At 46.4% G+C, this 15,041-nt stretch overlaps 1 protein-coding gene across 3 annotated transcripts in view; it reads left to right on the top strand.

Annotated features, from left to right (window-relative positions):
- Positions 1-7,055: 7,055 nt before the first annotated feature.
- The window catches only part of MLLT1 (MLLT1 super elongation complex subunit), a 32,643-nt gene continuing 24,657 nt past the window's right edge, over positions 7,056-15,041 (top strand). For 2 of the 3 annotated variants that reach the window (XR_005933722.1, XM_030033355.2), the window contains exons 1-3: positions 7,056-7,211; positions 10,301-10,481; positions 13,248-13,330. Coding sequence is in view for 2 of the 3 variants with exons in the window: in XM_030033355.2 (XP_029889215.1) it covers positions 7,200-7,211; positions 10,301-10,481; positions 13,248-13,330 (276 nt within the window). In the remaining variant the exon portion in view is untranslated. The remainder of the gene's footprint in view (positions 7,212-10,300; positions 10,482-13,247; positions 13,331-15,041) is intronic. The other variant, XM_030033356.2, reaches the window with a different exon arrangement.

Here is a 15,041-nt window from a genome sequence, read left to right as displayed (position 1 = left end):
CTGACCTCTGTCTGTAGAGTACAAGAGAAAGGTACCGTCATCCGACGGCTGCTCAATAGCCAGGCGAAACGAATTGATAGGTATCAATTCAGACTGCAGTGGACCAGTAGCTACATTATAATGCCAACCTCACCTTTGGTGTTAATGAGGCCCCTTCATTAACAGTCTTGAGCAGAGGGGTCAGGGACTGAATAGAGACAGACTCCTTTCTCACCCAGAAAGCTGGTCCTTCTCATTCAGAATTGAAGCACGTTAGCGGGGCAGTTTGAGGACGCTTGTGCTGCCCATGTTGCATCTGCAAGGGACATGACGTATTTGTGACTATTCATCTGGCTCTTTTCACCAGCACTAAATACACAGAAAGAATAAAATAAATTCTCATTGTGTTCCCACTTACTAAGAAAATTTTCCCTCTTCCTTCTGGTTTGGAGGGTTATTGTACATTAAAAGCCTTTTGCATTTTTCAGTAGCTATAGTACGCTATAATTTAGATTTTCCTCAGGCACAAAAGAACTTAGTTAAGCTAAACTGTATTACAGTGTGGGGTTTTTTCTACTAAGTCCTTCATTAATAAGGGAACTAAAGAATTTCCAAGCTGTCTGTAATTTTTCCCAGATGCAGCTAGTAGTTGCTAGGAGTATCTTTTTGGCAATCAGAGTTTTTGGCTATTAACAATCTGGACTTTCGCTATACTACCCTGGTGTTAAATATGTGCTGTGAATACTGTAGTGTGGAGTGTGAATTGGAGAAGGAGGGGAAGGCAAAGAACAGGCAAAACAAAATCATTTTTAGAAGAATAAATATTGCTAGGAGTAACAGCTGATTTGAACAAATATTCTTCCCTGCAGGGATCCCAATGCTGATCAGCAAACCAGGAGCCCTGCTACACCAGAACAAGCATCGCTGCGGAACTAACTAACTCCTTCTCACTCACAGCTTCTCTCTCTGTTACTACCTGTTCTGTTTTCTCCCTGGCAGCCAACACGGACAAGTCCTGCAGTGAGCCTGTGCCATGAACTAAAGACAACAGAGGCCACAGGCAGCCATACACAAACCAAAGCAACACCCAGCTCTCCTTGGTGCCACCAGAGAAACCAAATCCTCTCTCGATTTCTGAGGCTGTATGTAAGGACGTGACACTGTTGTTGGCAAGGCCATGGTAAGTACCAGGAGAAAGATGTCTGCCCCTTGTTACCTAAAATATCATCAGTTCTTTGTTTTGACTGCAGGTATGTTCATCTTGGAAACGCCACAGAGTATTTGGCTTATTGGAAGTGCTTCATGAAAGTAGATGAAGATCACTAGAATAATTTTGCATCTGGTAAGAGAAGGCAGTGAAGTGACTTACAAATGCCCAGGAGAGAACTTAGGGGTCTTTCCACTCAGTCATGTTGCATATGGGCACAAAGTGGAGGAATGTATTTTCTCAGAGAAACCCTGTTCAAATGCAAGATTTGTGCCTTAATCGTTAAGTCTGTGGGACTATTACAAGACCATCATTTTTCTACACTACCTGACTCTTTAAGTGCTTGTTGGCTGGCTGGTGTCCAGGCACTCAAAGCACAGACTGACCGCAGAAGTTGTGGTCTTCAGTTCAAGAGTGGAAACAGGGAAGATGCAACTAAATTAGTAATGGGAAAATAATAATGAATGACAAAAAAACCAGTGAAACAAACTTGTTTCTCCAGGGATAGGAAGGGCAAGCCACAAACATACAGATGCACACATACAAACTGACGATAGGGCCTTACAGCGCATGTACAGCCAACCACCCCGATGAGTGATGCTAAGCCCAGGAAAGAACTTTTGCTGCAAAATGAGAGATGTTGCTTGGAGGCTGGCGAGTAAGCAATTTGGGCATCTTGGGTTGCATGGCAATTGGGATTGTCTGAGGGGGCTGCTGGCCGGGTGGGGTGGGGGTGTTTGGGGGGAGGGTCAATGTTGTGTTCCTGCAGAGAGGGAGAGACGAGGAGGAGGGATGAGAGGTCCCTCGAGGAGCAGTTCTGACGGTTGTTGCCTGCTGCCCAGACAGAGCCTCAGAAAAGCTGGGGTGGGCTCTGTCACAGTTCAGCGCCTGCTGGCCAGTCCTCTCTCATGAGGTGTCTGTGGACACCTGAGCATGGGCTGTGCTGTCCCAACTCACACATGACATCACTTTCCCCACCAAAGCACTAGGACTCATCTCTTCTCAAACACCCCAGTTCTTGCCTCCTTCCCTCATGCTCCCCAAGAACAGCCAGGTTTGGTCTGTAAAGCAGCCGTGGTGAGTACTGGCAGGAAAGAGAAAGGATGTGTTGTACTTTCCCAGGACTGTAGATTAGCCTGTGCTGGGGGAAATGCTCCAGAAATCTTTCCCATCCCTGGGTTTACCTGGCCAAGACAGGGACAAGTGCAGCGCAAAGTCTTTTTTCCACTTTATTTTCCACCATCCCCAACTCTCAGGGGACAGACCCAGTCCTTGGCGTAGTCCCCTATCAGGAGCCAAGCCAGATTAAACACACAGCTTTCAGTCCAAGACAAGGATCTTTGAAGCAAGACTCTGGAAAGAAAAATAAAAAGCCCAAACAAAAATTAGGGAGAGCTGTCATGTTTCATTTGCATATTTGCATATGCAAATAAGATGTGTTTCTTATCCATTGGCACTGGCCCTACTGTAGATGGCAGCAACACAGCAGATCTCTGCCAGCATACAGTGCCACAAAGAAAGACGCTAATTGGATTTGCAGACGCTTATTGCAAAACCCAGAAGTTGCTGGAATAGATATAAAGAAACAGGAGCTCAGCCCACGGCTGCCTTGGGTGCGAAGGCACTCAGCTGACAGCTCGTTAGCTTGAGATGTCCCTGCAAAATTAGAAGTTTGGAGGAGCCTGGATGGCTGCTGGCTCCACCTTCCCCAGCACTACCCGGCACCTAAAACTCCCAGCACACTCCCATAGAGCCTGGCAAATTTTCTACCCTTGGCTGTGATTTTTTTTTGGGGGGGGGGGGGGCAGGGGGAGTTTGAAGAGGAAATCGTGGGTAAGCTTGATCAGTCATTGGGCTGGAAACCATTCACAACTGGGAACTGCTAGTGGAGCAAAGGCTGGTTATAGGAATTTCTCTGCTTGAGTATTTTTGCAGTTGACTATAAAGAGCTCGGGCTCATTTTAAATTAATCCACTCTCGCTGCTTGTCCCAGCACAGAGCCCTGGGGTGCTGCCTTGGAGCAGGCGTCAATATAATGATGTGCTTGCTCTGAATGGGGCACCCCAACTTCTTCAGTATAGTTTAATGGCCATGTATCAGACTGCCTGCCTGAGGTGCCATGGAAGCTGAGGCACCTGACCTCGGGGTTTCCCATCCCTGACCTGAAGTATCTAAGCTCTTGCTCAGATCCCACCCCAGGCCACAGAGCAGCTGGAGGAGCGACTTGTGTCCAAACCAGCAGAAGTAAATACAGGTGTGCTGAAGTGGGAGGGCAGTCCAGCTCCCGCACTGGGAGAGCATGAAAACAACCATTAACACTGGGCTGGGCAAAAATAAAGGCACAGAACATTGTCACCAATGGGAATTAGAATAAAAAGCAAATTCTAATGATGTTTCAGAGGAAGTCAACAGACACTTTTTCGGGAAAGGGAAAAGTTCAGAGTCTTGAGTGTCTGAGCAACACCTCTTGCACAAGAAGGAAATTCAACAGAGCAAGAGTGCAGTCAAACCTGAGAAAGATGGAGACATTTCCAGGAAAGATTCAGGCCTGGGAGCATGTAACCACCAAGGAGTGTGATGAGGCTGTGAGTGAATAGCTAGGATTGGGAGTTAGAAAATAAAAGATTTAGACCTAAGAGTCATGTGCATGGGAATAATGTCCACAATTAAAGATATCAATGAGAACTCCCAGAGAAAGAGGCCCTGTCTCAATGGAGAAGAAAAGAGACTGTCCAAGGAGATGTCTCTTGGGACTGCATCAGACAGAAACATGGAAAATTAAAACTGGAGCACTTAAAAGAATCCAAATCAGGCTCTTTTTTGTTGTTGTTGTTGTTAACTGAAGCGATTAAGCATTTTGCTTTACTAATATCCTCTATCAGGTTGATGAGGTAAACTGGCTCTTTAGAATGATTTGGGAACCGATTAATCCTTGCCTGTGGCAATCAGTTAGCAACACACACAGCGTTATTGGCTAACACGCACTTTTCTGGTGCCTTACAGAGATCAACAAACTATTTCAAAAAAGAAACTTGCACGAAGAAAAAAATTCTGCCTTGCATCTAAAAGTAAATTTGCTCAAGAAACAGTCACAAATTGCACTTGTAATGACGGTCCCGCGTTAATTTAAGGCTCACAAAATCGAGCGCAATAACTTGTCATTTAGAGCTCTAAGAAAAGGTAAACAAAACCCACTTTTCAGATGCAAATGTCACGCTCAGAGTCAGCAGCGGTGCTGAGAAAACCGCGTTTGCAGGGCGGGCGGCTTTTAATGATGCCCCCGCCGCAGCCAGCAGCTCCTTTCTCAGCCAGGACAGTGACCTCCGGGCTCGTCACCCAGCTGAGCCTGCGGCTGATAACCACCGCTTCACTGAAGGAATCCCTGGGTGCATTTGCATTGCAAATGCCTCCCGCTACAGACCAGAAAACGAGATATTGTTTCCCCTGCCGCGAACACCTCTCTACCCCGCGGTCTCCATCACGGCACAGCCGCTGGCGGGGGAAGGCGGCGGGCGGCCCGCGAGGCCCGGGCCGGAGAGTGGCGGCGGCCGGAGGGGAGAGCGGGGAGGGAAGAGGGGGAACGCGGGAACGTGAGAGAAACCGCAGGAGAAGGAGGGGAACGTGAGGGACAAAATGGAGAAAAGAGGGAAACTGAGGGGGAAATGAGAGAAAATGGGGGGGACTGAGGGGGGAAATGAGGGAAAATATGGGAGACCAAGGGGGAAAATGAGAGAAACTGAGAGAAAATGTGGGAGACCGAGGGGGGAAATGAAGGAGACCACGGGGGGAAATGAGGGAGATGGAGGGAAAATGGGGGAGACCGAGGGGGAAAATGAGAGAAACTGAGAGAAAATGTGGGAGACCGAGGGGGGAAATGAGGGAGACCGAGGCGGGGAATGAGGGAGAATGTGGGAGACCAAGGGGGAAAATGAGAGAAACTGAGAAAAAATGTGGGAGACTGAGGGGGGAAATGAGGGAGACCGAGGCGGGGAATGATGGAGAATGTGGGAGACCAAGGGGGAAAATGAGAGAAACTGAGAAAAAATGTGGGAGACCGAGGGGGGAAATGAGGGAGACTGTGGGAGACCGAGGGGGAAATGAAGGAGACCAAGGGGCGAAATGAGGGAGACAGAGGGAAAATGGGGGAGACCGAGGGAGGAAATGAGAAACTGAGAGAAAATGTGGGAGACCGAGGGGGGAAATGAGGGAGACCAAGGGAAAAATGAGGGAGACCAAGGGGAAAAATGAGAGAAAATGTGGGAGACCGAGGGGGGAAATGAGAGAAACTGAGAGAAAATGTGGGAGACCCAAGAGAAAAATGAGGGAGACCAAGGGGAGGGGGAATGAGAGAAAATGAGGGAGACCAAGGAGGGAAATGAGATAAAATGGGGGAGACTGAGGGAGGAAATAAGGGAGATGGAGGGGAAATCTGGGAGACCGAGGGGGGAAATGAAAGAAACTGAGAGAAAATGAGGGAGACTGAGGGGAAAATGAGGGAGACTAAGGGGGGGCAATGAGAGAAATTGGGGGAGACTGAGGGGGGAAAATGTAGGAGACCAAGGGGAAAATGAAATTGAGGGAAAATGTGGGAGACCGAGGGGGGAAATGAGAGAAAATGTGGGAGACTGAGTGGGAAGATGAGGGAGATGGAGCGAAAATGTGGGAGACCAAGGGGGAAAATGAGAGAAACTGAAAGAAAATGTGGGACACCGATGGAAAAATTAAGGAGACCGAGGGGGGAAATCAGAAACTGAGGGGAAAATGTGGGAGACCGAGAGGGAAATGGGGGAGACTGAGGGAAAAATGAGAGAAACAGAAAGAAAATGAGGGAGACTGAGGGCAGTTGAGGAGAAAGAGAGCAAGGGAAAACTGAGGGGGACTGAGGGAGAACAAGGGAGAATGAAGGAGAGTGAGGGGAAACGAGGGAGAACAGGAAAAAATTAAGAGCAACTGAGGAGAAATGAGGGAGGGGAGGGGGGCATTGACGGAAAATGAAGGACAGTGAGGGTGGAAAATGAGGGGGAAGGAGAGAGGCTAAGGGAGAACAAGGAGAACCGAGGGCAAGCAGTGCCGCCAGCTTCCTCCCCAGCCAAGCCTCAGCTCTGCCCAGCCATTCTGGACTGCCGTGTCCGCTGTACTGGGAGCTGTGGTTTCCCTTGTTCTCAGCTCGTTTGTGTAGGAAATTAATAAACGGGTGAGATTCACTGCCGCCAGCGGCGGGGAAGCGTGGGCCGAGGGAGGGGAAAGGGGCGGGTTGGCGCGGCGGCCAGGGCGCACAACAAGGCCCAAGCGCTTGGACCCGGTGCCGGTTGACGGCCGTGCTGCACCGCCCCGGGGGTCCGGGGCTCAGGCCCAGGAAAGGCACCCGGGAACGGGGCGCGGGCGCGAACCCGGCCACGCCGCAGGGCAGGAGCGCAGCATAAACGCCGCGCCCGCCTCGGGGGAAGCGGGGGGGGGGGGGGGCAGGGGAGGCGGCGAGGCCTCGCTCCCTCCCACCACCCAGCCCCGCCTCGCACTCCCCGCTTGACCCAGCGCTGTCCCCGCCCCTGCCCCCGCCTCCTTGGCAACCCGCCCGCCGCCGATTGGGCGCAGCGGCTGCCTATCAGGCGGAGACGGGGGAGGCCGGCGGCGCCCGGGCGGAAACCCCGCCTCTAGGCGTGAGGCGGTGCGGCTATTGGCGGCGGGCGGGTGCCTCTCTGCTGGCGTCGGTTTCCGGTTCCGCGGGGCGGGCGCCGGCGGGGGGGGGGGGGGGGGCGGGGCTGCTGCCTGTGAGTGACACACAATGAGGCGAGCGGCGGCGGCGGGGCCGTGAGGGGCCGCGACCGAGGAGGCGGCGGCGGCGGCCGAGGCGGCGGGGAGGGGGGTGGGGGGGGACGGAGAGCGGCTTCGCTCGTAGAGGGGGGGAAGCAGAGGAGGGGAAGAGACCCCCCCCCGCCGACCGGCCAGCGTTAAACCACCGCGGCGGGAGCGAGCGAGCGAGCGAGCGGGGCCCGCTGCGCTGCTGCGCCCAGCCATGGACAATCAGGTGAGGGGAGCGGCGGCGCCCGCCCCGCCGCGCCGCCGTGGGGGTGGGGCCCCTCGGCGCCGCCCCTCCCCCCCCCCCGCGTGGGGGGCACGCGTGGGGAGGGACCGGGCCCCCCCTCCTGCACCGGGGGAGGGGGGCCTTGCATCGGGGGGGGGGCCACCCCCGTCCTGGAGGGGGGTGGAGGGTGTGATTCTCCCCGGTGGTGTTGGGGGGCATCGCCCCCCAGTTTGGGGAGTCACACGCCCTCCCCACGCCCCCTTTTTTTTTTGGAGGGGGGGTTGCTCAGCCCTCGCCCCTTAATGGGCGGCCGCGCTGCAGCCTCGCCCGCGGCGGGGGGTGGCAGCAGCAGCAGCATTTCCCGCAAATTCCTGCCCGGGCTTATTTACGGGGAGGGGTGGTGCCGGCGTTCCTACCCCCATCAGCAGCGGTGTAAAGGGTTAATGCCACCGAGAGAGTTACTACCGCTCCGAGGAGGCAGTGGGAAGCCGGCGGTTAGCGGACGGGTCGCGGCGGTGCTGCAGCGGGCGGGGATGGATGCTGGAAGTTTACCTGAGGTGATCTAGAGCAGGCTGGCTCAGGCCTTTTGTGTGCGAGTGCGTGCGAGCTGGTAACAGGTTACCTACGAGCCTGAGGTTCAGGAGGTGAGCCCCGCTATCCTTTGAATAATCGGCCAAAGGAGAGCGAATGGAAACTGGTTACGGCTTTCAGGCAATTAGCACATCAAACAAAAAACCGGAGCAGCCTTCAGAATGTTTATTGAGAAGTTGAAAAGCAGACTCCTTTGTATTACTACAAATTGTTTGAATAGGATCCTGATTTCCCTTTGTTGAGAGACACGCTTGGAAAAAAAACCCCTCCATTTTCAGTGGAGCAACTTTGGATGTTTGTTATGTTGGGAGATCTTATTTTCAAATGTGTTTCAACTTCTGGCTTAATTCGTAGTGATTGTTAATTGGACCGATATGTGAGGAGTATAGCAAGTACAACTTTCACTCTCAGTTAAGCAGTTCTCTTTTATGTTTAATTTTGTTCTCTTCCACATAGTCCCATCTGTTTCTCAGCTAAAATTTCTCAGCCGTTTCAACTAGAAAGGCAAATTCTGTAGACTGACAGTCATTTGCACTTCTCTGGAGAGGGGTAGTAACTGGCAACAGTAGCACAATTTAAAGGGTAATTATGGAATCGATAACGTGAAGCTGCAGAACAGACTGGCTCAGTTGATGTGAACGCTTGCATGAACACTGTGGGAAGTATCCCAGATAAAGCAGGCCTGCAAGCACCCTTCTATGGGAGCTTAGGATTTAGGCAGCCTGTCTCCACATACTGTTCTTCCACCATAGGAGAGATTGGTGTGCTTTGAGTGAAACACACCTTGCTTTTTTTCTTATTCCTTAATACGACATGAAAGAACAGACAGCCGTGTACCTTCATTTTTAGCGCAGGAGCGAGATGGAGCCAGTGTAGATAAGCTCTAAAGCGCAGAATGGGAAAAAATGGCCTGCCAAGAGAACTTGCAGAGGAAGGTAACCTAAAGAAATGTTGTAGTAATACCAGTGAAGCAATTAATGAGATGAGTTTGTCCCTGAGTCTTAGAATTGATGCGTTGGATGGCAGCTGAAGGTATTTTGCTATAAAGATAACTGCCTGAGAGAGTGTGTTAAGGCTTCTAGTTGAAATTAGAACTGGACTGCAATTTGGGAGGTTGAGCTTTGATGCCTGGTACTTTGTAGGCCTCCTGGGTGATCTTTTTACAAAGAAAAGCATACTGTGATTGAGTGACTTATGCTTTTTCAGAAAGTATTAACCATGCTCTGAAAAATCACATTCCCATAAAATGTCAGGTTGGATATGCAAAATATTTTTTGAACATTAATCATGGTCATACTCCTTGTTGCAGTTCCTCAGTGGGAAAATGAGGGTAATACTTTTCCTAAACATTCATCTAGAGCTCAGGAAGCTTTCTCTTTCCATGTTCGTTGTCTAACATCATGCCCTCAGTTTGGCTCTGTGTCCACCTATAATATAGGTAATGACAAATAATGTTGCCTCTCCCAAAGGTAATTGAGAACTGCCAGAAAGAATGACACTTATTTTTAAGCCTCAGGTGAAGAATGGGGTAAAGGCTAAAAACTGCCCCTTTTTTTATAAGCTTCCAGTTGCTGAAGGTGGATTTTGATGCGTTTAGTTCAAGATCGCTGTGCTGCTGGTCTAGTTTGTATAACATATATGCACAAAATGAGTAAGTAGTTGGATACCTTAGGTGTTATTCCCTGTCTACAAATATTGCCCCAAGATTTGCTTGCTTTAACTTGTGTCTGAATCACGTTTGCCTTTCCTCTGTTACATCTGTTTAATTCATTTCCTTTCTTCTGGCTCTGAAGTCTGCAATAATATGTGGATCTTCACAATTAATTTAATCTGGTTTTTAAGACATTTAATGGGATTTTTGTGCTTTGAGTGAGACATTGAATACACCTTCTCTGTTACTCAATGATTAGAGTAGTATTCGGGAGTGCAAATTGGAATTAGGTCATTTTAGTGTTGGATATTGTGAAGGCATGCTATATGTTAACTTGGCCTTTGAAAGTGTCTTAAAATATATTTAAAAGAATACAAAGAGTGTCATAGTTTAATGGCTTACATATTCTAGAGAATATCATAAATCACCAATTCATGATCTAATTTTTCCTGTTTTAACATTAGTTTTCTGTCAGTGCTGTGAATTCTGTAAGCTGTGAACATCAAGTTCTGTCTCTGACACTTTCTAGAAATAAAGATTCTGCAATTAGGACTTTGCTGACAATTTAGATGATAAGTGAGGCAGATAAACCTATCCCTCTTCTAAAGCTGTTTTCTCTGCAATGCTAATATTAGGAAGAAAATAGGTATGAAATGGTGCTGGGAGCTATTTTTATGTACCTTTTCTGTTGACAACACTGTAGTTTTCAGTATGAGACTAATCTCTCCACGGAGGCTGTTGTATTCCTCCCCTGCGGTGATCTAGCATCTTCTGTCTGTGGGGCTCAGCATTATGCCTAACATGTAAGCTGTTTCATTTTGCTTATGGTCTTACCTCTGTTCTAAAACAGTGCACGGTTCAAGTAAAATTGGAGCTGGGGCACCGAGCCCAACTGCGAAAAAAGCCCACCACCGAAGGGTTTACTCATGACTGGATGGTGTTTGTCCGTGGCCCGGAGCAGTGTGACATCCAGCATTTTGTGGAAAGGGTGGTCTTTCGGCTACATGAGAGCTTCCCAAAACCCAAGCGAGGTGAGTGTATTTTTAAAGATCCATTATTAGGTCTCTGTATGAAAGAGCATTGTGCAAGTCAATGTTGTCTTGGACTGTCACTTTTCTGTAAAATATCTTCTTAAAGAGGAGCAAAACGTACGTTGCGTGTGCTTCAGCTTTAACCTTTACCGTCTTTGTTTGAGGAAGGTCAGAGAGAATGGGACCTTTCTTCTGATGAAAGGCCTGGAGGTGAGATGCTTTATCCTCTTACTTAAGCATTAGTACATGCAGGTTCTCAAGACACTTAGTGACAGTAGAAGATAATTCATGTTACAAAATGGGAAGGATGGGTTTAATTTGTTAATATTTGCCAGTACAAGCTGGAAGCATGTGATTGGTGGGAGATGCTCGGATACTGGGCTCGTATACATACTGGAGTATGTAGACTTTGGCATTGGTCATTAAGTAGCCATCAGGATTTCTGCAATTTCTAGTCTCAGGTGCCAGTTCAGGTAGTATTAAACCCAGCAGAAATCAGTGATGCCAAAGGGGTGATGATCTCTTTGCCACTGGCTGTACATTCCAGCTGCATGTATGTGTGCAAGCACTGGACAGTCAGCATGGTTGGGGAGAGTATACAGATTGTAGTGTTATTTTCTGCTGGATCTATTCTTTGCTCTTTCTGACTGTGCAGCAACATGAACCTTATTCTTGGCACGGGGCAGCAGGAACGCGTGGTTGAGGTGGAGGAGCAGGAATTGCCCTTTTCGGCAGCAGCACAGAGTTAGATCTGCTTAAGATTGTGTAACTGCATCTGCAGTGTTATTGTTATGTAGTGTTACAAGGAATGCTGGCTGCCTAAGAGTACTGCTGTAAATTACTTCATAATGTGCATTCTTTGAAATATTACTTTGAAGACTGCTGGTCACGCAGGATGTCTTAGGACTACCTACTACATTGGTTATTTGTGAGAGTCCATAGTGGAAAGTAACTCAAAGGTGTTCAGCTCATAAGGATGTGAATCTAGTCTGTATGTTAATAATATCTCCTTCAAATTGATGTACTAAAACTGATGTATGACAAGCAAGTGCAATACTGAGCTGAAAGCTAATTTATGAATAAAAGTTACAATCTGCTGTGCTACAATTCTTGTTGTCTGGTGTAATTACTTTATTACAAACAACTGTGTTGGGATAGTACAAGGTCTTTGCTCAATTGGTTGCCATATCATCTACCTTTAAAGAGACAGTTTTTTCCAATCTCTAGGTTTTGCATGCTTGCTTAAGCTTGCTCATGATGCCAGCTCGCTTTTGACTGAAGTGTGTCTGAGTTGTACATAAATGGTATGCATACTATTTCTAGATTTGTTTGAAGGGTTTCTTCAGATGGTTTGCTCTTACTTGGAGCAAAATCTACTGGTGAAGGTAGGCTTGTGCTGCTAGCAGATTGCTTGTGTAGTAATTTTAATTTGTTAGAATAGAGTGGCAGAGGAACAAAGGCTGCTTGGCAGATAGTCTTAAGATTCCTGCTGCCATATTGGCACAGTTCTTTGGTTTTGGGCTTTTTCCCCTAAATGATAGGGTTCTTCTATGAAATTCAAGTTAAAGCAAGTCTAGAGATTTTTATTACTTTGAGATACATTCTTTTTTTCACAGTTGAATTTTGAGTACTGCTTTCTAGCACCTTAATCATGGTGGAAGTGCTTAGAGCTGGGGATAATATATCTACATTAAAGGAAAAATAATTTGTGTGCCTTGTAGGTTTGAGGTAGTGTTTCTTAATCATATTAATTACTTGGAATTCTTTAGAGAAAGTAAAAAGATTTGCACTGAATTCCTCTAATTACTTAATTGACTTTATTTACATATATTGTAGTGCATAAATTATATGGAAGTGCATCCGGTTCCTGAGAGCGAGAATATCTGTGTTGGTCTCAAGTTTCTTCTGGCAGCTGTTATGTATAGCTATGTCATGGCCCAATAAATGATCTTAGAATCCTTTGAGTCAGCTATCACTATACTGAAATGCAGTGGTAGGTGATGGGAAGTATTCAGTAGCATGAAGATACAACAGGTAGCGGGACAGGGGGAACAGAGGCGGGAAGCACACAGATTAATCTTAGAAGTGATTAACTTTTGTAATCAACGTTTCTGCAGTAAGCAGCACTGTGACCTTAGCCGCAAACTGTTTAACCTTTCTCCGTTTCCTTGTATGTGAAATAAATAGCAGTGCTCACCTGCCCTTCAGGTTTGTTAGCACGTTTGGATGAAGCAGCTTGTAGTATGGCCATTACGTAATTACAAGGATTGAGCATTGCAGGAAAGCATTTAAAGGAGAAAAAAAAAAAAATCTGCTTGTGTGGTATAGTGTTTTGGTTAATAAATATGAGCATCAAAGTAAATTTTAGCTTCCCATACTGTTCCAATTCCCACCTTTTGGATCTTTGCCTTTTTTTGTGAGACAGCTTTAACTGGCAGTTTGCATTGTTGTGGAACAGCACAGAAATGTAATTGTATCTCACTGCAAAAGGAGGGGAAGAATCTCATGGAGACTCTGGCATGGAGTGTTTTATGTTTCCTTTCCATGGGAGGAGCTAAGAACAGATTTTCATGTTCTTAACTAAGCCTATGACCACCATCTTATTTTGGTGGCTTTTTTGTTTTGGTTTTTTTTTTTCCCCCACAAAGGTCAGTGTTTTAAATGTGTCCTGAGCTGTCAGAGGCCCATTTCTCATCTTGCACCTCCTTTTGGCTCAGATTAAGTTGCATTATATTCAAAGTTAACATTTGTCTGTTCTCTTTTCAGTGTGCAAGGAGCCCCCTTACAAAGTGGAAGAGTCTGGCTACGCAGGCTTCATTATGCCCATTGAAGTGCACTTCAAAAATAAGGTAGAATCTGATTTCTGGTCTTCTAATTGTTTTGAGCTGTGCCAGAGCCTGAAACTGCCTGACAGAAAGACTCTAAATTATGTGACTGTTTTATGTGTGTGTTTTTTATTAGTCTAATAAATAGAATTTAACTGAGAGTTGGAAGCTCCTGCCAGACTTCAAAAGAAAGAGTTTGGCAGAAATGGAATTGTATAGAAAGGTAATATCAGGACAGTGTGATGGTCCTAGAGATTCTGAACAGAGATTGTACCACTTGTAGCAAGCTTCTCTAGCATGGATAATACTAAAGCAGTTTAAAATATTTTATGCCAATAGGGTAGTAAATAAACATAAACCACTGATTTTTATAAACATTTGTAAATACTGTGTTGACTGGCAATATATTAAAAAACCAATTTTTTAATTTGCAATCTTATTAAATTAACTGTACAGGTATAAAATTTGTATAGGCCCAAGACAAACATTTGCATATATAGGACAAGTATTTACAGCTATGTTAAAAATGCCGTTGTTCTGATTCAGTACTCTTCCAAAAAGAAAACACTAAGTACTTTAAATCTTAAGATGCATTGCCAACAAGTGTATGGAAGTTAAAAGTTGGGATTTATTGCTTGCTTTAAGTCTTACCACAGAGGTCACGTGCTGCATGACTTGAAGAAGGTTATGAAAATAGGGATTTGGGCACTTGTGTTCATATTAACTCAGTTTCAGTTAAATTGTTTTGTTAAACATGAATACCAAATCTTTCTGGGTTTGATTACTACTTAAATAAAAAATAAAGAAAAAAATTGCTCTTATCATCCCTAGGAGGGAACCTAGATAAACTAAAAATTTGACCATTAAGCTACATCACTATAATGTATGCTCCCACCCACCTCAACCCTCCAAGCACAAGCCATTACCCCAGGTCTTGTTGACAGCAGACCACATGTAACAACCTAATTCTATTTAGCTTTCCAGCATCCTTTCCATTGTACCTCCCACAAATGTATCTGTCTATTGTTTCCTTCTCGCCCCAGTCTAGCACAGAACACTCTCCTGGCGGTGTCATTTGTGAATAATTAACATTTTAGTTTGTTTTTTAGCCTACCACATTGCTCTTACCCCACTTTATGAGTCTGAGTAATAAGCCAAATAATGAGACTGAACCACAAGAAGTCTTGTCTTCTAAACCTGGGAACGTTTTGCCCGCAACTTTCTTTTGGGTGGGTGGGGTAAGCCAAAAGGATGTGAAGAGAAATGGCAGTTAGAGAGTAGAGGATGAAAGTTGTTGATAGAAGCAGCTTTTTTGGCAAACACTGAAAACTACGGCTTGAATGCAAAAAAAAAACCCTCAAAAGCTTAAAAGTAGTTTGTCTTCTGGTGGCTTTGCTGAGGTTTTGGATGGAAATCAGGAAACTCTTCATCTGCACTGTATGTTGGCTTAGATCAGATTTAAAAACTACCTTTATGTTCCTGACTGAAAAATGTCAACTTCTCCATGATAACTTCTTGTAAGGGGAATCTCAAATGACTGTGATGGGTGAATTATGCTTTGTTTCTACTCTTACCTTTTATTTTTCCTTCCTTTCTTCCCCCAGTCTTTTCTCACACTTGCCTTTTCCCTGCAGGTCTCCAATGGCTTTGTCTTTCACAAGTCCTCAGATCCTTCTCTCTCATTTCTGCCTCTCCTGTATTTTTTTTTTGTAGGTGCGCTTATTTGCATTGACTG

Source organism: Aquila chrysaetos, chromosome 12 (genome assembly GCF_900496995.4).
Source record: "Aquila chrysaetos chrysaetos chromosome 12, bAquChr1.4, whole genome shotgun sequence".
NCBI lineage: Eukaryota > Metazoa > Chordata > Aves > Accipitriformes > Accipitridae > Aquila > Aquila chrysaetos.
This window is presented reverse-complemented; position numbering and strand designations above follow the sequence as displayed.